Source organism: Monodelphis domestica, chromosome 2 (assembly GCF_027887165.1).
Source record: "Monodelphis domestica isolate mMonDom1 chromosome 2, mMonDom1.pri, whole genome shotgun sequence".
In the NCBI taxonomy this organism is placed as follows: Eukaryota; Metazoa; Chordata; class Mammalia; order Didelphimorphia; family Didelphidae; genus Monodelphis; species Monodelphis domestica.
In genome coordinates, this window is record NC_077228.1 from 337,150,027 (window position 1) to 337,175,252 (window position 25,226).

Here is a 25,226-nt window from a genome sequence, read left to right on the forward strand (position 1 = left end):
TGGTGGCTTGGTTAATGTGGGTTCGCCAGCTGCTTCTGTCAGAGGCAGCGAGTTCTAGTTGCTTTGGTGTAATGCCAGCCCACTTCAAGTTTGACTTTAGCTGATCCTTGAATCTTTTCTTTGGTCAGCCTTTTTTCCTGAGTCCAGCTGGCAGTTCGCCATAGAATACCTGGCTAATTTAACCTATGCTAAAATAGGGTTTCAGGAAAGAGGTTCTGGTTAAGTGTGTTGGTTACAAAAGTGGATACAATGAAATAACTTTGGCTTTAGGATTAACAATATTTCTGAACAATGCAACAATGTTGGTTAACTAGTAACAATATCTTAAAGAATTCTAATTAATGTGAAATTTTTCTACTCCTAACATTATCTTATGCTTTTTAAAGTATCCTAACTATTACAATTCTTTACCTTATGAGATTTTTACATGTGTATTTTAGGTTAGTATTTTTCTTTCCTATGTTTAGCTCTCTAGGTTATCTTAACTTCCCTTTTCCACCCTATCACTTTCCCTAATTTAAGAAGGTTAAGAATGTTAGTTCATTCCTGCACTGTTAATATGTTAGTGCTCTAAATATACATTATGTACATGTCTGCCTATTGTACAATCAATACATATGATACATACATATACATATATACATCAGTTCCGCTTTGGAGTCAACCAGACAGAAAACATTTTTTTTTTGTTTTGTTTTGTTTTGTTTTTCTGCTTGTTTGAGTTCTGCAAGAACCGTATTCATAAATATATACATTATTTCATTATCATGGACCTTGCTTATCTATGACAAAGGTCCCTAAATTAGTATATTTTCATGTTCATGTTCTAGATGTGTACTGTTGCATGCATATACTTACTTCTTGCCAATTGCTCCTCTTCACATGTTGTCTGTTGATTCTATTTTCTTCCTTTCTATTCAGGGTTTCTGTGCATGTTGTATGCATGTTCTTAGTGTGAAGTTAATCTGTATGGTGATGTATCTCATGTGACATGCTTTTTAGAAGTTCTTTTTCTATACAGTTCATGGGTTATAGTTCTTTCCTGTGTTCCTTTTGTCTATTTGCCATCTGATGTTCTGGAAGGATTTCTCAGGTCCAGTTCTCTTCCTCTGTACAGCTAAACCCATTTTGATTATCGTTTCATTTTGTTTGTAGATTTTTTCTTTTTCAGGAACATGCATGTGTGTAAGAATAGTTACTGTTGTGTGAGGGTGTATAAAATTGATTCAGATTGTGTGAGTGTAAGACTTTTTATGATGTTTATCTTGTTTGTTTTATGTGTATAAAAGTATATTTTCATGTTCATGTTCTAAATGTATGCATGTACTGTTGCATGCATATACTTACTCCTTGACAATTGCTCCTCTTCACATGTCTGTTGATTCTATTTTCTTCCTTCCTATTCAGGGTTTGTGTGCATGTTGCATGCATGTTCTTGTAGTGTGATTGAGAGTGAGGGTTGAGATGGAGAGCTAGATCTTATTCTTTTTGGATTATAGTCTGTCTTTCTTGCAGTTATTATTTATATTTCAGCATCACTTTATATGGGGCTATACATATGTTGTGTGTCCTCATTCTGATCACCTTCTCTTTGGGTTTGAGCATCTTGTTTGTGATCTGGATCATTTTCTGATTCATTTTCATTTGGGATAGTTGGGGCAAAGTGGTATTTGATATGAGAAGTTGATACCACAGTTCTTTCCCTATGATTTTGACTGAAGTAGGGGTTGTGATCGCAACTTGAAATGGTCCATTCCATTTTGGCTCTATTGCTGTGGTTCTGTTGAAGTTTTTCACATACACCATATCTCCTGGGCTGGTGTTGTGTAGTGCAAAGTCTAATGGTACTCGTTGCACCATCAATCCTAGGCTTCTCAGTTCTTTTGGCCTATCTTGTATCTCTGTCAGATAGGTGTGTAATTGGCATTCTCCTCCTAGCATGGAAATGTAAGATGAATTTGTGGTCCTGCCATGCCAAAGAGGCTGTCCAAATAATATTTCATATGAGAATATATGCAAATTTCTTCTGGGCTTCATTCTCAGGTGGAACAGTGCAAATGGGAGAACTTCTGTCCACTTTAGGTGTGTTAATGCACATAATTTCCTCATTGCAGTTTTTAATTCTCTGTTCATTCTTTCTACCTGTCCTGAACTTTCTGGGTGGTAAGTCATATGTAGATTTCCCTTTATTCCCAGATTCTGATAGATTTCTTACAAGATTTTCACTACAAAATGAGTTCCTCTATTATAATCTATATTGTTTTGAGTGCCATATCTGGGGATTATTTATTTCAAGAGTGTCTTAACCACAATGGCTATGTTATTCTTTTTAGATGGATATGCCTCTGTCCTCTGGATTAATCTGTCCACTATAACTAAAGCATATTCATATCCTTTGTCACTGGGCATGTTGATGTAATCTATTTGCAAGCATTTAAAGGGTGTGAAAGTTAGTGATCTACCCCTAATGCCTTGCTTTTCAAATGACCTTGGTTGTATTGTCTGCAATGGTCACATGCCTGACATACTCTTATTGCAGGTGTAAATATCCCTTGAGCAACCCAAAATCTGGTTATTTCATCTAACAATGCCATAGTTCCATAATATCCTCTGGAATATATGACATTGCAGAGATAATGGTACAATACCTTGGGTAGAATGGGCTTCCCTCCTTCTTCTATCCAAATCCCATTCACTAATTTTGCTCACAATTGTTGTTTCCATGACTGAACCTCCCCTTCATTGTAAGCTTGTATGATATTTTGCTTTTCAACTAGAGAGAAGTTCAGTGCATGTATGGGACCAAAGCAGCAGCAAATTTTGCTATTATATTGACCCTATTGTTACCCTGGGATATCTTATCTTTGCCAAAGGAGTGAGTTTTGCAATGCATGACAACTATTCTCTTGGCAAAAGAACTGCATCTGAGAGCTGTGATATAAACTTCCCATATGCAATTTTCTTCCCAGCTGACATAATGAACCCCATATTCTCCCATATATCTCCATTCCATGTAAAATGGAGAAAGCATACTGCAAGTCACAGAAAATAGTGATTCTTTTATCTTTTCCCAAGATGAGAGTCATAGTTCTGATCCTTGAGTGCTGACCTGGCTAGGCAGAGAAGAATGCCTGAGTATCTCATCTTGTGTGACTACAGATGCATCTGTAACTCTTTTGTTCCTGTGTATGTAAAAGGATCCATCTGAAAATAACTCTAGGTCAGGATTTATAAGGGAAGTACCTTTTAGATCTTGCCTGAACTTCTGTACTAGATCAATTGTTTGTTCACAGTTGTGCAATGGATCTTCTGCTAATGGCAAATCAGGGATCAGAGTTGCTGGGCTCAATGGTGCACACCAATGCAGGGACAGATTCTTATTGTGAACAATATGATATCATACTGGGATAATCTAGCAGCTGTAAATGCTCGCATGTCACTCATTTTTAGTATGCTTTCAATTTGATGGACAGAGTAAACATGTAGTCTGCATCTCAGAACTGTCATTCACTTTTTTAACCATCAGAGCAGCAGCAGTTATACTTCTCAGACAGTGGATCATTCCTTGGGCTATTGGATCTAGTATTGTATAGATTTCTCTTAGACTAATCACCCTTGAGAAACTCCCAAAGAGAAGTGAAATAACTGCTTTTGAATCTTCTCAGCTCTTCTGGTCTTTTCCAGAATTCTCCATCTTCCCTTGCTCCTCCCCTACTTGGGTTGCTTTTCTTGCATGCTGAATCTGAATTTCCCCTCTTACAGATATCTATGTGATATATATATGTTGCACTTAGACATAGACCAAGAAAGCAAAAACAAAAACTATTAAACATAATATGTTAGGCACAGTTAGGTGGCACAGTGGATAGAGAACCAGTCCTGGAGTCAGAAAAATCTGGGTTCAAATCTGCCCTCAGATACTTCCTAGCTGTGTGACTCTGGGAAAGCCACTTACCCACAATTGCCTAGCCCTTACTGCTCTTCTGTCTTAGAATCAACCCTTAATATAAGTATCGATTCTAAGATAGTAGGTAAGAATTTTTTAAAAAGAAACTAATAAGTTAATAAAAGTGTATTAGATGAAGAGGGACATCAGGATGACAGTTTGGATGTAGGCAATGCATTGATGTTTGTTCTAATGGAGTCCACAGTTTAGTCTAATAGGGGAAAGAAGGGGATATATAAAAATAAATGAATAAAATCTATAAATAATCTTTACCTATAAATCTATAAATAAAGAGAATCTATTACTGAACTTATAATACAAGGAAAAACATTGTTAACAGCCATAAGAAAGGAAATAATAGAATGCTATGGGAGTTCAAAGGGGAGCAATATTATTTCTTCTTGAAAATTCCCTTCTTTTTCCCTGCCATCTGCCCCAAATATACCCCAAACTCATTCCCCAAAATCAATAGAATTAGGTCAGCAACAAGGGAGTTATTTCTAGGACAAAATGTCTAAGACAGAAATGTCAAACACAGGACTTGAGCTGTATTGTACAAAGTAATCCTCCAGGTTATGGCCTGAACCAAATTAAAATGTCACTGGAAAATATTTAACAAAATAAATATAAACTCAATATGTGGTTTTCTAAGTAAAAATGTGACCAACAGGGATCTGGTTTAGTGGTCCCATTTCTATTTAAGTTTGACACCACAGGTCTAAGGTTTTATGGGTCCAACTTCAGGATCCACTGTGCCAAAAACCAAATCCAAAATGTTGGTAATAGAAGGATCCAGGGTGCAATAAGTAAGATAGAATGGTGTAGGCCTAGTACTATGTCCCAAGTAAGGGTCTTTAATTCAGCAAGGGCACTTGTACAAAATCAATCATTCTCTAAAGACATAAAACTAACACATATAGACTTCATGATGCAAGCCAATATCCTAAACTCTTTCCTTTTTGAAGTGAAATAACTTTCAGGAATATAAATCAAAGCATTTGATGAAAACTTTTTAAATGTAATTTGTTATATTTTATATAATTTTATAGATCTTACATAATTTTATAGATTCCTAGAGAGAAACAATTAACTTGAACATGTAAAAGCTTTCTAGGGAAACAAAGATTAAGACCTTACATATCAGTTCTTAACCCAAATGATGTTATGAAATAATGGAAGAATTTATTCTAGAAATCTGAAAAGATAAATAAATTCAATTAATCTATTAGGAGTTACTATAAGGGATATTTCATGTTCGAAGAACTAAGCATTAGTACTTTTTTACCAACCTACTCCAATCCACTATCTTCTAATTCTGTCAGTAGAAAAGAGAAGCATGTTTTACTAATGTGCTTTAGGAGGAAAATTGTTTTTATAGGATTATAGAATTGTGGCCTTAGAGATCATCCACTTTAACTCTTTTATTTTAGAAATGAAGAAAGTGAGTGATGTGATTTGACCAATATCACAAAATGACCCAAACAGCAGACTTGGGATTTGAATTCAGGTCTTCTGACTCTATGTATCTGTTGTTCTTTTCATTAATTATCCAAGATTCATTAGCCTTTCAATTTATCTGTTTGCCTTAAATGTTAGATACATTATTGTTTTATTTTGTCAGTATTCAAATATAGTTCTTCTGTGGACTTTGATTAGTTTTGCTTCTACTTGGGTAAAATCCTAAAATCATTCAGTCTTTTCATAACAGCTAGCTAAGCACTGATTCCTTTAACTATGAAATATTGAATGACTCATTTAATAAATGAAAATTTATATCATCATAATTATTTTCTCTTTGATTTCTCTTCCCTCTCTTCTCACTCACCTCTCTGTCTTTCTTTGTGTTTCCTTTCCCTCCCTCTTTCCTTTTATTTAATTAATAATTTCCTCCCCTCCTTCCTCTTCCCCCCCTCTCTCTTCCCCTTCCTTCCCCTCCTTCCCCCCTTCACTCTCATTTCTCTCCCTCCATTCCCCTCTGTCTCTCTCCCTCCTTTATTCCCTCTTTTCTCTCTTCTTTTTCTCCCTCCTTACTCTTTATTTTTAGCTAGTAGCCTTTACTTTGGAGATGTGATAGGAAGAGCCTCATCAATTTCTATAAGTAAATTTTGAACTATGAATTTCTAGTGTTTTCTTTTGATGAGATCAAAAATCACCATCATTAAAAATCTATTAGCCTGAAAAGCATCAGATATAACTAGTTTAATTATCCAAAACTGAAAAAAGATAAAGTAAATTAGTCAAGACTTTATAGAAAATTAATATATTTCAGAATTATTAAATCCTCCTTACTATACTTCATTTATCCATGGGTACATCTCTTCCTTTAAAATGTTTAAACTAAAACATTAGATTTCAATATGCCTATTTCAGAAAACTGTCCCTGAGTACCATTATGTGAGTTAGATTCATCAGTTCAGTGCATATAAAATCAGTTATCTACTATAATTTTGAAATTGACAATAAGTCATTGGTGTATAGTGTCTACCTAAGGTCCTTGAATTTTTACAACCCTGATTGAATCTAAGACCTTCAAATTAGAGATTATGAAAAGTTGAAGCAAATATTGAAGAAAAAACCCTTCTAGTTATTTTGAATAAAGCTGCATCGAATCCAGTCAGATACTTCCATAAACTATAGGGAATCTTTTACTAATTTATTAAAAGTCTTCTGCTGATGCCTTTTGTCTTTTAAATTATACTCCTTTCAACTTCTCTCTCAGATGGAATCCTCCCTTGTGACAGAAAAAACCCATCAAATGAAAAATTCGAACCAGTGACTTCATCTGACAAGATAGACAATATTATGTCCTAGTAGCCCTTCACTACAGGAAGAAGATATTTTATTGCTTGGAGGTATTATAACAATGCCTAGCATAGGACTTTGCACATAACAGACACTAAATAATTTTGTCAAGCTGAGTTTATCACAGTACTTTCTAATTCTGATGCGCTCATCAGAAAGTTGTTTAGAAATAACTTTAGACCTTTGTAATTGTTTCAAAATTGGCTTACAGAATTTTTAAACTTCAAAATACTTTGGGACTTTAAAAGTTGGGTTATTTTTCATTAAATTTACTGTCTGTATGAAGCAAGATCAGACTTTAAAGATTTTATTTCAGTGTTGAGCTGTGCAGTTTACACACTCATCTTAGGCAATGGGCTTTTTAGTGATTGTCAAAAACTGTTCATTGGCTTTATGTTGTCTTTATTCTTTTGAAACCTCTGATTCTGCCTGAGATCTTCCTTCCTTGATTTAGTTCAATTTTCCATTGACCTGTTTTTTCATCAATATATTCTCTCAAATGAAGCTAATCATAGTTCTTCTATTACATTGAAAAGTTTGCAGAAGAGGTTGCAGTAAAAAATTCAATCACCCTATGGTCAAATTGGTAATGGACATCTCAATACTTAGATAGGCTGGTCTTTGGACAAGGGACATCAACTTGATTGAATTTGTCACAGCTAGTGCTCCACTAGAATAACTTTCAAGAGCCCAGACTCACTGCCATACAACAATGAGAAGTCTGAGTAGGACTTCAGTGGTTTAGTCATTCAAATATAAATAATAATAATAATAAACCAACATTAGGTAAGTGTATCCTCTATGTCAATGGTTTAAAAAGTATGTTCTGGGATCCCCAAAGCACTTGGGTGATCTGCAAAGTCAAAATGATAATTGTTATAACACTAAAATGTTTTAAGTTTTAATATGAAAAAGTCAACTAATATGAACCACATAATGAAAATTTATTTTGGAGATCCTCAGTAATTTTTAAAGTGTAAAGGAGTCTGGAGACTAAAAGCTTTGAGAACTATTGATTTATGTTAACAGTTTGCTGCTAAATTGCTTTTGCTTCCTTTTGACACCACTCCTTATTTTGGGAGCCTTAAAAATGACAGATTTCATGCTTTAAATAATAATCTTTATAAGATAATAAGGCAAAAATGAATTTTAACATATGCTGTATAGGAGCAATGATAGTCATTAGGTACCAGATAGAAGGATCTGTGATGATAGAGGTGACAGTTTAAGCAATGAAACAGTCTTTTCCTCCTCCTGTTCCTTCTTCCTCTTTCTCCTTCTCTTCCTTTCTTCACCTCCTGTCTCTCCGTGTTTCTTTGTCTCTGCCTTAGCCTTATCCCTTTCCCCCTTAACCTCCCTATTCATTATTTCTTGTTTAGTTCCCATTTTATTTTCTTTTTCTGTCTCTTCCCTCCCCTCATTCCATTTTCACCACTTTTTCTTTCCTTTCTTCATTTCCTTCTTCTCCTTTTTGTCCTTTTCCTTTTCTTTTTGACTTGTGAAACTGAAAATTGATATACAACTTTTTTAATAATTAGAATCAATACTTAAAACACTTTGACTACTTAAAATTAGGGTCTATATGCTAATTTGACTTCATTATAAGAGTTTAATTTCCTCCATTCCTCTGGGCAACTGCGTGGTCTCAATTTATTTTAGCCCAGAAGGGAAGAAGGATGAGTCTACATGGCCATAAGATGTTCTGCCTGGTCACAAGCCTAGCACTGAACCATTCTGGGATAGGGAGTTGCTTAACAAAGTATTTTCCAGAGGGTGTTGACTGTTTTCCTTTTCCCCTTTTACAAATCAGCATGACAATGCCACATGTAAGCCCACCCTACACTTTCACTCCATTTCTACTATATGGTAGAACAAGGGGTATATGGGAGGTTCAGGGAGGACCAGCAGGTCTAGGGTAAGGTTTGTGGAGCCCATTCCAAGGCTGCTCATTTAACTTTAGTTTCTTCTTGTGACCCAACTTTTATCTGTGCTCCAAGAAGGTATGGATGACAAACTCTACAAAGCCTCTGCAGATCAGGTAACTCATCAATGAATGAGGAGGATGTCTACACCAAACATGTGATGACTTTCTCTGGCTGAATGGGAAAATGATACTAATTTGTTCCAGTGATCATAAATGCATCTGAGGAAGGTGCTTGCGAGAACATTGAGCCTGGTCAGACATCCAAGATGCTAAGGTCACCCACTATATCCACTGTCACTACCAAATCTTGCCAATGGACTTTGATTACTCTAGAAGAGAGTGTGAGGCTGACAATTTTGTGCAGCTCTGCCTCACTAAAATTCACACACATGTCAAGAAAGACATAACCCTGTGATGTCTTTAGTCCCACAATAATAACTATAGACCAATCACTGTTTAGCATCACTGAATTGTATCTCACCAGCTATATAAACAAATACTCTACTTTCATTTCTCTCTGGTCACTGAGGGGCCATTGACCTCTATTGCTGGCAAATGCTAGCCTTACCAATAAATAGATTATGCTTGGAAACTTTGTGCCTCAGTTTCTCTTCATTGCATATTTTTTATCACAATGGACTTAAGTGGAAATGTTCAGCTTTTTTGTTCTAGGTGTTCTTTCTCTAAAAGTAATAACTTTTTGAACTTTAAATTTTTATATTTTTCATATTGTATACCAATACAATTAAAACATTTATTTTCTGACATTTTGAAATTCATGTTCTCTTCCACCACCCCAAGAAGGCAGGTGATATGACATAGATTGTGCAGATATCAATATATAATACATATTTTCCTGTTTGACATGTTCTGAAACAAAACACATATTACTCACACCAGAAATTCGTGGAAGAAAAAAGTGAAGAGCGGTATATTTCAATCTCATTCAGACTCTATTCCTTCTATGGTGGTAGATATCCCCCCCTTTTTTTTGGGACATGAGTCACTTGGATTTATCCTGGTTTGTCATTTCTTATGGCACAATAGTATATCATTAAAATTACATACCACAACTTGTTCAGCCATTCCCCAACTGGTGGACATTCCTTCAGTTTCTAATTCTTTTCCACCACAAAAAGAGCTGCTATAAATATTTTGTAACACATCATTTCTTCTCCTTTTTCCTTGGTTGCCATAGGAAATAAAACTAATAATGATATCACTGGGTCAAAAGGTATACATAGTTTTACATAACTCTTTCAGTATAATTCCAGATTGTTCTCCAAAACTATTGGATCAGTTCATACTTTGACCAACAATGTATTGGGTCCTTATTTTTTCCACATCCCTTCCTACATTTGCCATTTTTCCCTTTTATTATTTAGTCACTATGAAAGGTATAAGATGATATCTCAGAGTTGTGTTGATTTGCATTTATCTAATTAATAATAATCAGTAATGAAAATGGTTATGGAATCAGAGGACTTGAGTTCAAATACTGCCACTTAACAGCTGTGTGACCCAAGGCTAGTCATTTAAACTCTGCCTCAGATTCTTGATTTTAGAGTAAGAAAATTGAAACAGATGGTCTCAGAGGTCCCTTATAGTTCTAAAAATAGTACCATAAGATCTGTACCATACCTCCGCTCTGATTTTCCTGATCCATACAATGGAAACACTGGCACAGGAGTATTCAGCATGATGTGCCCACATTAACGAAGGCACTATGCTCTATGAGCAAAGCAGAATTGTAGTATAGTCATCCCTTGCTATATTGCAGTTCTCTTATCCTGGCTTCACTATATTGGGGTTTATATATATATATATATATATATATATATATATATATATATATATATTTAATTTTATATCACAGAGTTACACTTATCACAGCTCATTGTTGGTCGATAGAATGAAAGGTGACCAACCACAGTGCTGTATTCCTGTATCCTGGGTGCTTATTGGCTCAGTGACTATAGGTTCATATAGTGTGGAAAAGGTTTATAGGAGGTGGGAAGGTTTATAAAGTCTTAAAATATATATAAATAATAAAATAAATATAAGGCTGCTACTTTGAGGATTTTTACCTATTTCGGGGATCATAACTCCTGGCATAGGTGAGGGATTACTGTAGTCCAAAAGAAATGTGAGTTGCACAAATTTAAAGACATCTCCATTCCAAATGTCTATATAGAGCCTTTCCAAGCTCATCTATTGGTCTGATCAGCCACAGTCAGATCCAATGTACATTGACCCTGACATAGGAATGCCATTTTGGTCTTCTTCCAATAGGAAGGAAAACAACCAATGACTCTATATAATACAGTGATTTTTACAGAGTGAGAAATCAATACTGTTTTAAAGACTCAATCATTTCTTTATTTGAATGAATGTTCAGACCAAGACTGTAGGGATGCTAAAATATGTGGAAAACTCTTCAGTTTTGTACTACCAGCCAGTCTTCAAATTTAACACATAATCAATTAAAGTGCTCCCCATTCCTGAGATGTACTACTTCCTCACTTCTGTCTTCCAAGATCCTTATCTTCCTTCAAGGTTCAGTTTAAGTAGTACTACCTTTTCTATGAAGCCTCACTTGATACTTCTAAGTATTAATGTTCTCTCCTTCCTCAAGTGCCCTTGTATTTATTTGTCTTGGTACATGTTATAGTCTCCTAATAGAGTTTATGCTCCTTGAGAGAAATGATGTTGAGGTTTTTTTAATATGTGTATTGTCTAATACTATTATTTACATCCTAAGCAGTTAACACATTTTTATAGAAAAAAAAAGAAAAAGAAAACTTCTATTTGGACTGACCATACAAACCTTAATGGGAAAATGCAGAGACTTTTACTGAATATTGTTCAGCATTCCTTATGTGGTCATTAACCTGTTAATGTTGTTCATCCTTTATTTCAAAGAGGACTAATAACATCAGGAATTGTTGTATTGACTTGGGCATGAAGTGGATTTAAATGAGGGTAGAGTTGCACAAAGTCATCAGCCTCACTCAGATATAGCTTCTTGGAGCCAAAGGTGAGAGTTGGGTGAAAGATGGACACTAAAAGTGGATGAGCAGCCCTGAAGTAAACCCTTTGTATGTCCTTATATCAGAGGTGCTAGTCCTCCCTGAACAACCCATGCAGATCACCAGCTAACACTTCTTGAATCAAGTCATTTTCTGATTTTCCAAGAAATGTTTTAGTTCTTTATAGGGTGATTTTTGATCTGGGTTCTCGCCCCTCCCCCTACATATACTGATCACTTAGCCCAAAAACCTGCATAAAATTAGTTCCATGATAATACCTTTGCCTCTCGTGTTCATTTCTAAGGTGATAGTAAAATAATACATAATGTTTTCAGTTTAGGGGATATGGTGGTAAATTCTTGGAAATTGCTAAAACTGAATATTTTATTGATGATCTTCTAGACCAAATCTTAAAACAACTTTACCAACTGATTTTTGAGTACTTTAGGCAGTGTGAAGAAGCAGTATGATGAACCATTCATTTTTTATCATTGGACAATTCTAATGAAATGGATTAGAGGGACTAGGTCCAAGAAACCAAAACTTTGATGTAGATATTTGCCCTGACAAGTTAGTGATTAGCATTACAGCAGAGTTATAAATACAGAAATGACCCTTCCATTGCCTTTGAAGCTGTATTTATTGGAACACTATGGTCATGGCACAAGAAAGTAATGTCTACGTGTTCATTATTGTTGTTCAATGGTTTCCATTCTTTTCAACTCTCCATGATCCCATTTGGGGTTTTCTTGGCAAAGATTCTGGATTGGCTCACCATTTCCATCTACAGATCATTTTACAGATAAGAAAACTCAAATAAACAGGGTTAAGTGACTTGTCCAGGATCATACAGTTAGTAAATGACCTCCCTCTTTATCTCTGCCTTAGGAGAAAATATGATCTTCTACAGGAAGCCTTTCTCAACCCCTCTTAATTCTAATGCCTTCTTTCTTTTAATTATTTCCTATTTATTTTGGATTTAGCTTATTGGTCCATTTTTGCTGTTGTTGTTTGTCACCACCCTCATTATGTTGTGAGCTCCTTGAGGGCAAGGGACTGTCTTTTGTTCTCTCTTTATATTCCCAGCACTTAGCCTGGTTCCTGGCACATAGTAGATGTTTAATAAATGTTTATTAGTTGGTTGGTTGTTCTTCATATTTGAAGAAAACCAAAATGGCATTACTATGTAGAGATCAATGTACAGTGTGCCAATTGTGACTGATCAGAGCAATAGATGAGCTTGGAAGGCTCTTCCATAGGTCAGGCATTAATAGCCCATATGATCCTTTGGGATGGAGATGTCTACACTTGCACAGCTCACATTTCTTTTGAATAACTGCAGTTCTTTGCTCATACAGCACGGTTTTCTTTGATGTAGGCATGCCATCCTGTAAGGTTCTGTACTAGTATCTTCCATGTTTCATATTCTATAACAAAATTCCTCAGAAAGACCTTTAAGGTGCCTTTGTATCTCTTCATTTGACCTCTGTATGAGCACTTGCCCTATGTGAGTTCTCTGTAAAACAGTCTTTTAGGCAAGCATGCATTTGGCATTTGAACAACATGGCTAGCCCAAGAGTTGTACTCTCAGAAGTACTGTTTGAATGATGAACAGTTTACTCAAGAAAAGACCTGTGTCTGGTACCTTATCTTGGCATATGATCTTCAGGATCTTCCTAAGGCAATTCAAATGGAAGCAGTTCAATTTCCTGGAATGACACTGGTAGATTGTTCAGGTTTCACAGGCATAGAGCAATGAGATCAGACTAATGGTTCTATAGATCTTCAGTGTGATAGGCAACCTAATACCTTTCCTCTCCCATATTTTCTTTCAGAGCCTCCCAAACCCTGAATTAGCTCTGGCAATGTATGCATCAACCTCATCATCTATGAGTGTATCCCTAGGAAGCATGCTACCAAAGTAAGAAAACATCCATAGCATTTGAAATATCTCCATTTCCTTTAAATAATGACTCCATGTATAGATGGTGTGGTGCTAGCTTGTAGAGAACTTTTCAAAACAAAAATTTTATGATCTAATTCTATGACCTATGCAATAGGAAGATTGCAGATATAATGTAGATTTAAACTTTTTCCCAAATAATTTACCAAGTTTATATTTCTCAGGTTCTTCTCCAAATCTAAATATGGCTCTAGCTTTCGCTAGTCAATTAGCTTCATTAAGAAAAGTTATAACTCATAAATGAGCTTATAATTCTTGGAATCATTTATAGTTGACTACTTAAAATGTAGAAACCATGTTTACAATTTTTCAAATTCCAGAACAATTTCTGGCATAAAGCATATTCTGACTGTTTTAATAGTGATCACATTATATTACTTTTAAATGATGATTATGTAATCATTGTGTAATTCTCTCTGGAAACTTTCTCAACTTTCTACTTAACCTTTTAGAAATTTCAGTCATTTTTCCAACCTCAAAAAACAACATTTTTTTAACATCACTTTTTTTCCCCGTTCAATTTAATTTTTTATTTCATCATTGTTCTTCTGGACTTCTTTTTAATTGAAATTCAATTGATATTCAGTGCATTTCTAAATAGTTTTTACTTTTATACAACTGTACTTTTATTCAGCTAGCTAAAATTCATATTGTGTATATTGCATATAATGTAAAAATGTTCTTTTTTGGTCTTTTCACTAACTCATATTTTTTATATTCCAGATTATGTATAGTAGCTATAATCTAATTCTTTAAAAGCAATTTAAATAACCCTATTAAAATTATAGAATACTACTTCTCACTTAATCATTTATTTTACTTTATTATTTAAATTATTTTTTTATTGAAATGTATTATTTTCCCTAACATTCTTATATTACCAAAGTGATACTTGAAAGTGACAAACAATTTCATGCTTTGGATTGCTTGGTTTCCTTTATTTAGTATTAGCTATTTTTTCCCTACTTTAAGACATATTTGATTTATATTCATTGCCACCAGTCTTCCCTGTTGGCATTCTCTTAGCTGGGAGTATCTTCTCCTTTATCAACTTCTTTAATAGGCTAAGATAGAACTTGTTTTGTTTTGTTTTTCTTACTCTCTAGCAGAGATCCAAACAAATTGCTTTTAGAAAACTGGTGTTTGTTTCCTCTAAGGTGGACAAAAATACTGATTTCTGCCAACTATCATATTAGCCAAAAATCACGGACTATAAATGAAACCTCCTTTATTCTCCATCTCCCTAGAAACTAGCAGCATTATTCTAAGAGCTGACTAATGATTTGATCTAAGTTATTGGAAGAGAAATGCTTTCTGCAGAATCATTGTGCTAAATAGATGATTCAAGAGGGAGGCTTAAAAAAAAAACACAAGTGTTCCTAGAAGCTAAAAACTGACCTATTGAAACACATGGAATGTACTTTTGAACATCTAGACAGTTAGACCCTTCTTAAAATTTCATTTGGAAAGAGGGAAATAAATGAAGGAAAATTCTAGGATCACTTGCTCTGAAACTCTGGCATCTTATATGGAAATACTACAGGCTTTCAGCAATAAAGTGTAACTACTTACATTGAGCTAATTTTCAAAACAAGAAGTAGTCTGTCTTAATGAGAAGACCTGAGTTCAATTCCTGCCTCTGATACATCATTTTTTGTTAGGTAGAACCCAAGTTGGAGATCAGATGCTAGTTTGCATTGGTAGAAGGAATTTCTTTACTGGGTTTTACTCAATCCAATGAAATGAAAGGTTCAGGCAAAAAACAAACAAACAAACAAGCAAAACAAACATCAAAATATAGTTTAGATCATAAAATATGGTTTAGTTAACCTTCAAGTTCATTGCATCATAGATTTAGAGCTAGAAGGGATCTTAAAGGCTGGATGGAATCCAATTTCCTCCTTTTACAGATGAGGAAACTAAGACAGAGAGATCAAGAGATCAAGAGATTTGTCCAGCATTAGAAAGCTGTTAAATGCCTGAGGTGGGATTTGAACCACAGGCTTCCTCACTCCAAATCTAGTATCTTACCCATTACACCATGCTATTGAGCTATATTTTCTAATTTTCTTCAGAATGTCTTTTGGTACTTTCCTTTGAAGTTACCTGACAATTAATTCAGCAATTCTTGCTGTTTTTGCTTAAGAATCCTATCTCTCTCTTTCACATTTTTCATGGTAGAGCCTATATGATCATTCTGAAGTGCAATCATACTTCATAAATGCCCAGATTTTAAGATTACTATCAGTCTTTCTCAGTTTCAATTTGAGAACTAATATGAAAGAATTCAAAGGAATTAGTAACTTCCAACCTTTACCCTGGATATTCGATGGTGTAAAGAATATGACAGAGACAGAGAGCAAGAAGTAAACTCTTGAGTAGCAAAGTCTTTTCCCCACCAACTAAATATTAACTTCCTTTCATACTATTAGCCCCCAAACGATTTCTTTATACCTAAGAGTGTTGTTCCACCGGGTTCTTTTTTTCCTACCCATAACATTCTTTTGGTCAGTAACTATTCCCCAAAGTTACTCTGCTCAGGCTGACAGTTCCACATCTGGTGGGAAAGGCAGGGACAAATTTACTGTGACTAACAGTGTTGTTATTCTGCCCTTTGTTTCTAAGATGCTTTGGCTGCAGTTCTCTTCCCTCTGTTTTTAATTCCGGGAGGAAAACTAATGAATCAAGAATAGACTTCTCCTCCATAACTTTCCTTTTAAAGTGGATTCTGCCTCTTCGCCGAGTTCCGTGGTTACCTACGAAGGAGATCAGTGTGTGTATGAAGAAGGGGGTAGGGGGAGGACCAATCATTACCAAAACTATTTCTTTCCCCATAGTTAGCAACCTGAAAGCCCCACATGGATCGGGAGATTGTTCCAGTCTCTCTCTACGTGCTCTGGATTGTATGGCTCTCTGGATTTATCCGAGATTTTTCTTTCTTTTTCTTCCCTTTCTCCTATTTAGTCCTAGTCTCATTTCTGAGCTCCTCGGATCTACAGCCTTTTGCTCCTTTATATTTGGAGAACTTGGGGTGAGCTTCACATGCAAAGGCAGAGGTTTGGTGCCTTTCCATGGTTAAGTACAGTATGCAAAATAAGGAACCAGGGAAAGATGCCCGGGAGGGGGAGACGGGGAAAGGAGCTCCCTCACCTTTCTCCGGAAATCCGCGGTTAACTTCCACAGAAAGGAGGGTACGAATCCCAAGAACCTTCCTCCCCAAATACCACCTCCTTGCACCCTCCTAAGCACGGTGTTCCCAGGGACCTGGGGAGGAAAGAGAAGTGTAGGTAATTGGGCCTCGACCTCTTCTCCCCCCACGCCCCCTCTCCATTGGTTTTTCCCTACTGCGGAGGCTGGGCCAGGGGCTGGGGTGTGGGGAGAGTCGACGCCGGCGGTGCGGGGGAAGTCACTCTGACTCAGGCGGGACTCAGGCTGAGTTTGACCTGGAGGCTCAGTGGGAAATCTGGGAGGTGGTGAGTAGCCGAAAGAGCCGGTGCATCGGGAATTGAAATTGAAATAAGACCAGCCAGTGGAGGCGGCCCCTTCATCCTCTCCACTCTGGGGCCAGCTGGAAGGTGGGGATGGCTCAGGCTTTGCCCTGCCCAGACTCTTTTCGCAGCTTTGTTCTCCAGTCTCTCCCTGGAGGGGCTGGGACCTAAGGGGGGAGAAAGGGAGAGGAGGGAGCGAGAAGGGATAGAGAAACTTCCCTCACTCTCGAACAGGGATCCTGAGGGGCCAGGAGCCGGAGTGGAGACCCCCAGAAGGCAGGCAGGTTGCAGGCTGGGAAAGAAGCAGAGCAGAGGGGTGGCAGAGAAGTTTGGGAAAAGAGGGCCCGGGGGACTTTTAATGAAATGAGACCCAAGGGTAAGAGTCTGGTCCAGAGCGGAGGAGAAGGTAGGCTATATAATCTGGATATTTGAGCACTAATTCTTGCCGGCAGGATAAGCAGCAGGGAGAAAGAAGGAAAAAGAGAGAAGAGGTATGCGCTGGGGCTGGGGAGGTAATTACACCCTGTCTCCAGGTCTGGGCTGCCCTGGGGTGGCTTCCCAGGGTGAGGAGGCGCTGCCTAGTCTTTCACGTTCGACATACGAATTATCAGTCCCTGGACTTTGCCGGCGCCACCGACTCCTCATCTTTCTCTTTTCCTTGTCCCAGGTCGAGCTGTGAATACTGGCTGGGAGAAGCGGCCACAATAAAGCCAAGGAAGTGCCACCCGCGGCGGCGGGAAGAGAAGGAGGGATTAGGAGAGTGTTGGGACGGACCGACTGCCAGTCGGCCGCGCAGTGCGCCCGCTCTCTGGAAGCTGGGGGCTGGGGTGGGCGGAGTGGGACTGTAGCGAAGCTTTGGGCGTTTGGACTGTGGCGTCCCTCCTGTCTCCCCGGGAGCTGTTTCACTCTGAAAAGGAAAGTTGTCTCCACTTTCCGGAAGCCCCTTCCTCCGGAAGGCCCCAGCCCCTGGCGCCCTGTTTAGCGAGTGGGGAGCGTCCCCCGCCCAGCCCAGGATAGACAGCTAAACGCGATGCCTGCGGGGTGCGCCCGGGGCCCCGCTGCCGCAGCCGCTGTCGGGGACCGGAGATTGCGGCTGGCCCGGCTGTTGCTCGTTCTCCTGGGCTGGGTCTCCTCGTCCACCAGCACTTCCTCATCGTCTCCATCGTCTTCCTCCACCTCTTCGTCTTCTCTATCCTCTGTGTCTGCTCAGCCCCCGCCCCAACCGCCGCCGCCTCCTGGCCACTGCCCAGCGCCCTGCGAGTGCTCCGAGGCGGCCCGGACCGTCAAGTGTGTGAACAAAAATCTGACCGAAGTGCCGGGGGACCTGCCCCGCTACGTGCGCACACTCTTCTTCACAGGCAATCATCTGGCAGTGCTCCCTGCCAGCGCCTTCGCCTCTCGCCCTCCTCTGGCCGAATTGGCCGCTCTCAACCTCAGTGGCAGCCACTTGCAAAATGTGAGCTTTGACGCCTTTGAGCACCTGCCCAGCCTGCGCCAACTGGATCTCAGCCACAACCCGCTGGTAGTCCTCAGCCCCTTCTCCTTTTCTGGTGGCGGCGGCAGCAGCAATGCCAGCGGCTTGGATCGGAGTTCCCTCGCAGAGCTGTTTCTGAACAACATTCTGCCACCCGGTTACTCGGACCTGCACAATCTGAGCTTCAGTGGCATGGTGGAGGTGCTGCAAAGTAGAGGTGCTCTGCGCAACCTGGTCCGTCTGGAGCTGTCCGGCAACAACTTCATTTCCCTGCCCCAGGAAATGTTCTCTGCTCTACCCAAACTCAAGCACCTGGATCTCCACAACAACTCTCTGGTAGGTCTGGGCAACCTGGCCTTGAGCAACCTAACGCAACTAGAGACCCTCGACCTTGGGAACAATGCGCTCAAGACCTTGTACAATGCTACCTTGGTCCAGCTGCAGGCTCTACCCAATTTGCGGGTCAACCTAGACAGCAACCCGTGGCGGTGTAGCTGCGAACTGGCTGATATGGTGGCCTGGCTCAAGGAAACCAATTTAGTGGAAGGCAAAACCACCCTCTCCTGCTTCTCCCCAGAAAAAATGAGGAATCGTCCCCTGGTGAAACTCAACAGCTCTGACCTGGACTGTGGTCCTCCCTCTCTAGTAGACCCTTTGCAGACTTCTTATGTCTTTCTAGGGATAGTTTTAGCCCTCATTGGAGCAATTTTCTTATTGGTTTTGTATTTGAACCGCAAAGGCATAAAAAAGTGGCTATATAACATCAGAGATGCCTGCAGGGATCACATGGAAGGTTATCACTACAGATATGAAATCAATGCAGACCCCAGGTTAACAAACCTCAGCTCTAATTCAGATGTCTAAGAAATGTGAAGAAAGCAGAGCATTGACAACAGCTATGCATGAGATGTAGACTTAAGCTTTACAGCACCCTAGGCTTGCTTCCCCTCCACCCTTCACTAAAGAAACTACAAACTTTGATGGAAAGCCATGCAGGAACTCTGCTTCCATGTTTTATGTAGCATTCTCTGGTGTTTTCTGTTAACCTAAGACACTGGACAATTGCACATAGTATTGACTGGACAGAAAGAGACTTGCTGTCTCCCTACTCCCACCCACTCTCCACCTGTTTTTGGAACTTTGTCCGAACTTGTTTGGAGGGATTTTTCAAGTTTCATCCTGACTGAGGACTTCTTGCAGTCTGGTTTTCTCACAGTACAGTGCAAGGTGTAGCAATTGTACATACCATTCAACAAAAGCTGCCTCAACTTGTTTGAGAACCTATTTTATTTGTCAATGCTGGTTTTATTCTTGTATACCTAAATTGCAAAGAAAACAGTTTCTTTCCATAAACTGCCTGCAGTCTAGAAAGCTTTTTCTTCTTCTTCAGTAGTGCACAGAGGAGCAAACAATTAGAGAGTGTGCATGCCTACAGTAACTGTTCTGCATATTACAAAAGATAACTCCCAAACACAGACAATTCTTCGAAAAAAAGGAAGTTTCTTTGAAAAAAATTGCTTTTGACTGCAGTTTACATGAAGATACTCAAGTTTTTTAAATGTAAACTGCATCCAGATTCAATAGAATGAGTTGTTTAAAAATTTCAATAAAGGTTCTTAAAAGAACTACTACAGTGTCAAAGTTATGTATGCTGTTAATATTAGATTTTCTAAAGGGACAATAGTTTGACTAGTTCAGACTAAGAAATCAGTCATTATTTATGTTGCCATCTTTATTGCATACCCTGAATAATTATTGGATGGGATGAAGTTAGAGATTCCTTTTGAAATATTGAGTCTGGTTAGATTTAAGAGATTCTAGTTGTATTGACTGAATATTTACTTAAAACTGCTTTCTTTTGGTCTAAAAGTTGATGTCCACTAAACAAGAACTAGATTTTCAAGAAGAGCATTATACAGTAGGTTTGGATAATAATTTCTGTACTGTAAATCAAATTGAATTTGCTGCTCTGCTAATGCTAATGAAGTTACTTTTAGAGGTTAATAGAATGCTTAACTATAAATAAGTTCTGCAGGTGAAATCACTCCTTGGGGTCTCAAAGCAGAATGTGAAATCTTTGGAAAGTTTAAAAAATTAAAATGTGTAAATGTGGAGTGGCTTAAAAAATATATCTTAACATTATGAAATGGAGAATTTAAAAAATATAGAATTTAGGTTTTTTAAAATACATTTTCCAAAATCACAAAATAAACTAAATAGGTATTGCTCTTTTGTTACTGTTTTTAGTTTTTTTGGAGTAGAAATTTTCATTTAAACTGGAACACATTTATGGTGAAATGTGGGTGGCCTTAGTACATTTAGAAAACTGTGACCTGTTTTGTATTTGTATCTCTGGTGTTTATCAAAATGCTTGGTACATAGTAGGCAATTAATAAATACTTGTTGATTAATTGTTTGAAGGAACTTTGGAGGACATGTTTTCTAGCCCCCTCATTTTACAGATGAGGAAACTGAGGCTCAGGGAGTTTAAATGACTTGGCAGGTAAGTGTTTAGTGATTGGATCCTTTGTTCCACTTATTGACTTTAACCAAGCTATGAATTTGAAAATGTGAACTAAAAATTCTTGTTGGAAGGAGTTGGGATGTCAATCTTATATAAGTCATTATTTGAAGACACTACTTTGTGAAGGACAGAACCACCTAGAATTTCATTTAGATGAGAATTTGATTTAGATGACATAGATGGCAAAAGAAGATCCTTTATCATTTTGAAGCATCAGGAACAGATAAGATTGTCCTTTTAGAATTAAATTTAACATTAAAATTTTGAAAGTGAAAAATATCTTCTTGTTGTAACTTGGTATTTAAGATCTTCATTGACTTATTTTATGCTAAACACTGATAATTTGTAAAAAAAAAACAATAATTTAGTCTAGCTTCATCATTTACAGTCTTTGGCCTGTTTCCAAAAGACAAGGTAGCTGTCATTGTTCTATATTTGCCATAAGGATTTAAACCCTAAAGGGAATATTCTTAATTAGCCTCTTATCTATAAAATTAAATTTAAAAAATTTAACTTACAAGATTTCATTACATTTAGTTTTTTAAACTAGCTTGTATTAGTCTCAGGAATCCCCCCCCCCCTTTTGCGCTTTAAAGTGGTTATTTTCATCATTTGTGATGCAAATGAAATAACATGAATTTCTATGTTTTCATAAATGAGACAGAAGTTAAGAATTAGTGCTTTATGCAAATCTATGGTTCAGAGTTCATAAACTTCTTTCTTAGAATTTACATGAGTCAAAATTCTCAAAATAGGGCTAAAGATTTATTTCAGTTCATTGTTTATATTGAAAAGCAGGTACATTTCAAACTACCTCAAATAGTTTAATAATGATACTTTATTTTATGAAATATTAAATTATTCATTAATTTTGAGCTTTGTTTTAGAGTCATGATTACTTTTGAGAAAACAAAGCATTTTTATGCCATTCATTTGAAATGTTCACCAGAGATTCATATTCTTGACTAGCAAGCCCTTATTTTCCAAAAGTAAGGTATGAATTATTTGCATATCATTAATTATAATATAACATAATTTTATAAAGCTATACTTAAAGATAAATTTTCATAAAAGACCTTAGGAAAATCACTTAAGTCTATTGAACTGTTCAGGAGTGCAACAAATCAGTAATTTGTATGGGAAACAAATGCCAGAACTGTCTTCTGTAGCATATGTCAGAAGGAATGATTTATTCTGTGCCATATTGTTTGGTGGAAATGATAGAAGGGGCAAAATAGTGGATAAAGAACTAGTCTAGTCAGGAAAGTCTGGGCTCAGGTTCCACCTGCAATATATATTGGCTAAGTGACCCTGAGCAAATCACTTAAGTTTTAAATGTCCATGGCAACTTGCTAAGAGAAACAGTTGTTGATCTAAATTGATGGGGTAAGAGGACTTTGCTCTTTGTAAGTTCCCAACATAAATGAAAGCATAGGCATAGACCAGTAATTAATAACTGAATTATAAGATTCATATTGCAAGAGATAGTATACTGCATCTCTGGCCTTGTCTATCTGCCTGCCTATATGAGAATCAACAGTCTTTATAAAGCAAGACTTTAGCCCTAACAGAAGTTATCATTACTTGTTTCCTTTTCTTCTGATCATTTCCTCCCCTGTGTACATGAGTTTTTCTGCCTCATTTTCTTTCCTATTACATTCATTGTCTCTGATCCCCTAGCATTCAACATTAAACAGTACTTGTTAACTGAAAGTTAGTGGTATAATATTAGAAATATTAATATTATTTGACCTAAAAGTTAATACTATTCCATGTAAAATCTATAATAAATACAGTCCCATGAGCTCTTTGGAAGGTAGCACCTCTATTAATCCAACAAAAGTCAGAAAATACAGGATAAAATTGAAATGAAATGAAAATCCTAGGTATATTTGTATTCTGTATAACTACTGTTTTCTAAGGTTCATGTTCAGTTGATGTCAGTACATATAAAAGCATTTGGAACAGTAATAAACATTTAATTTTTTATACATTGTTTATAGAACTACTAAGAGTAACAGAGTTTTCAGAGCAAAAGTAAAATAGTAATTCTTTACAAAGTTCATTTACGTAAAATACTTGAGATACATATTTAAGTATTTGGCAATTGCCTCAATTTAAATGTCTTTAATTATCCAATAAGTCTCCATTATAAATGGCACAAAGTTTAGGATAATGAAATCATCCCTTTTTCTCATTTCCTTTGGCATTTCCACTTACTTCTTTGTCATAATTTTGCTACCAGAAGGAGAAATAAATGGTGTCTACATAGAACATTGCATGACTAATAGTTGTTGAGAACGCTCAAGTGTGAATTTAAACATTTTTTACCTGATTTTGTAAATGAAAATGAGCTAGCTACAAAAGAAAAGTTGTTGATATAAAATTTCAGAGTAGAGAACCATGATGCTTAAAGTTTTTTATTGTCTCTAATTTGTAATTATTTGAACAATTAATTGGAAAAAAATAACCTTTTTATTTTATTTCTTTTTTGTCAACATAGATTTAAAAGGAAGTTGAGGGAAATCAGATCCTTGGGTATTGTGGATCCTTCTGTGCAGTATGTCCATTTGTCTAATAGTCCTATTATTTATACAGCTTAACCTTATCCTATACAATGTGACTATTAACAGATAAAACTAGCTTATATGTCTGCCTTATTATTTGACTTGTCATATTTATTCATAACCTATGATTTCATATTGATATAGCATTTATATTTGTAGAAATAAAAAGCCAACTGACTTAAGATTTCTGCTTGTTCCCCAAACTATTAAGCCCCCCCCCCCAGTCTTTAGAACAATCCTATACAATGAAAAAAGAAATGAATTAGGTAAAAATCAGATTATGTTTTCTTTAAGAGAATTCTAGAAGGTAAGGAATTACATTTCTAAGTAATGTAGGAAAAATACCTTGACAGCCTTCTTTTAAAATCTGTCAGGAATACTGGTCACAGTACACTTGATTGATACACTAGAAATAATTGGTTTAAGATAATATGCTCCCTGTACTGAGCATGAGATCCTTTCACCTTTGTGTAGAGGACAAATAGCTCTTTTTGAATACTGTGTACAGCTAATTTTCTATTCTTGCATTGCAGATTTTTGTTATAAAATAAACCAAGCCAACTTCTGTAGTATTTTAATTTAAATGGTTTAAGTTATACCTTTGGAATGATCTAATCATGTAATATTTTCATTTGTATTTTTCACACATTTATGTAGGATTGACAGAGAACAAAATTCATAATTTTTTTAGCTGAAGGGATCTTAAAGATCACCTTAACCAATCAGGCCTCTTATTTTACAGATGTGAAAACTGAGGCCTAAAGCAGGCTCAGCTAGTCATTGTTAAAACTGGGTTTATATAACAGATCATGAGATAATGGCTACAGAGCTAAAAAAGACCTCAGAGGTTATGTCATCAAGCCCCCTTACTTTACAGTTCAGATCTCTTTATTCTTAATAGCTCTCTTTCTATTGACTCTAATTGCCTAAGTTGGAGCCCTTGAGACTGTCCTATTTAATGGAGAAGTCTATCGGTAAAGAGAATTTATTAGCTAATCTATCAACAACACAGGGTTTAAGCATATTTATATCTTTTTAACCATAAATATTAAGACAAATATTTGCAGGTCACTGGATGCACTTAAATTTATTTGGTTATTTTATTCATAGTATTTATATTTTTAAGAAATTGCATTGAGTCAATGGCATGTTGGTCAAATATTCAGTCATTTTATATCATAGACTTTCTAGTGCATTGTGCATAGTATTGTGAAATCCTTCCTATAGAACAAATGAAAGTTATATCTCATGGAAAGGAAAGATTTAAACTCTTGACATCTTTATTAATTGATATTAACCCATGTAGGAGACTAGGTAGCTCAGGTGTTTAGCAAGTCAATGAAATCATGTTCAATTCTGATTTCAATTAGATTTCAGAAGCACTTAGTAAATACCTACTATGTGCCAGGGCTACAAAGACAAAAATGAAAAAGCCCCTGTCTTCTGGAAGTTTACATTCTCTGGGCTCATGTGATTCAGTTAGTTTTCTGTGTCTCCACTTTGCTCCTA

The 25,226-nt window shown here is 36.8% G+C and overlaps 1 protein-coding gene across 3 annotated transcripts; it reads left to right on the forward strand.

Moving 5' to 3' along the window:
- The first annotated feature begins 16,912 nt into the window (after positions 1–16,912).
- TPBG (trophoblast glycoprotein) lies at positions 16,913–20,251 on the forward strand. Of its 3 annotated transcripts, none has more exons than XM_007484256.3 (2): positions 16,913–17,239; positions 17,820–20,251. In XM_007484256.3, the coding sequence occupies exon 2, from the start codon at positions 18,183–18,185 to the stop codon at positions 19,488–19,490; it is 1,308 nt and encodes a 435-aa protein (XP_007484318.1). In that variant the 5' UTR covers positions 16,913–17,239; positions 17,820–18,182; the 3' UTR covers positions 19,491–20,251. The 3 variants fall into 3 exon arrangements, with proteins under 3 accessions (XP_007484318.1, XP_001366205.1, XP_056674500.1); XM_001366168.4 differs by having other exon boundaries at positions 17,009–17,137; XM_056818522.1 differs by lacking the exon at positions 16,913–17,239 and adding an exon at positions 17,324–17,643.
- Positions 20,252–25,226: the final 4,975 nt, after the last annotated feature.

Coding starts and splice junctions, on each gene's coding strand:
- TPBG (XM_007484256.3), top strand. CDS start 18,183: ATGCCTGCGGGGTGCGCCCGGGGCCCCGCTGCCGCAGCCGCTGTCGGG.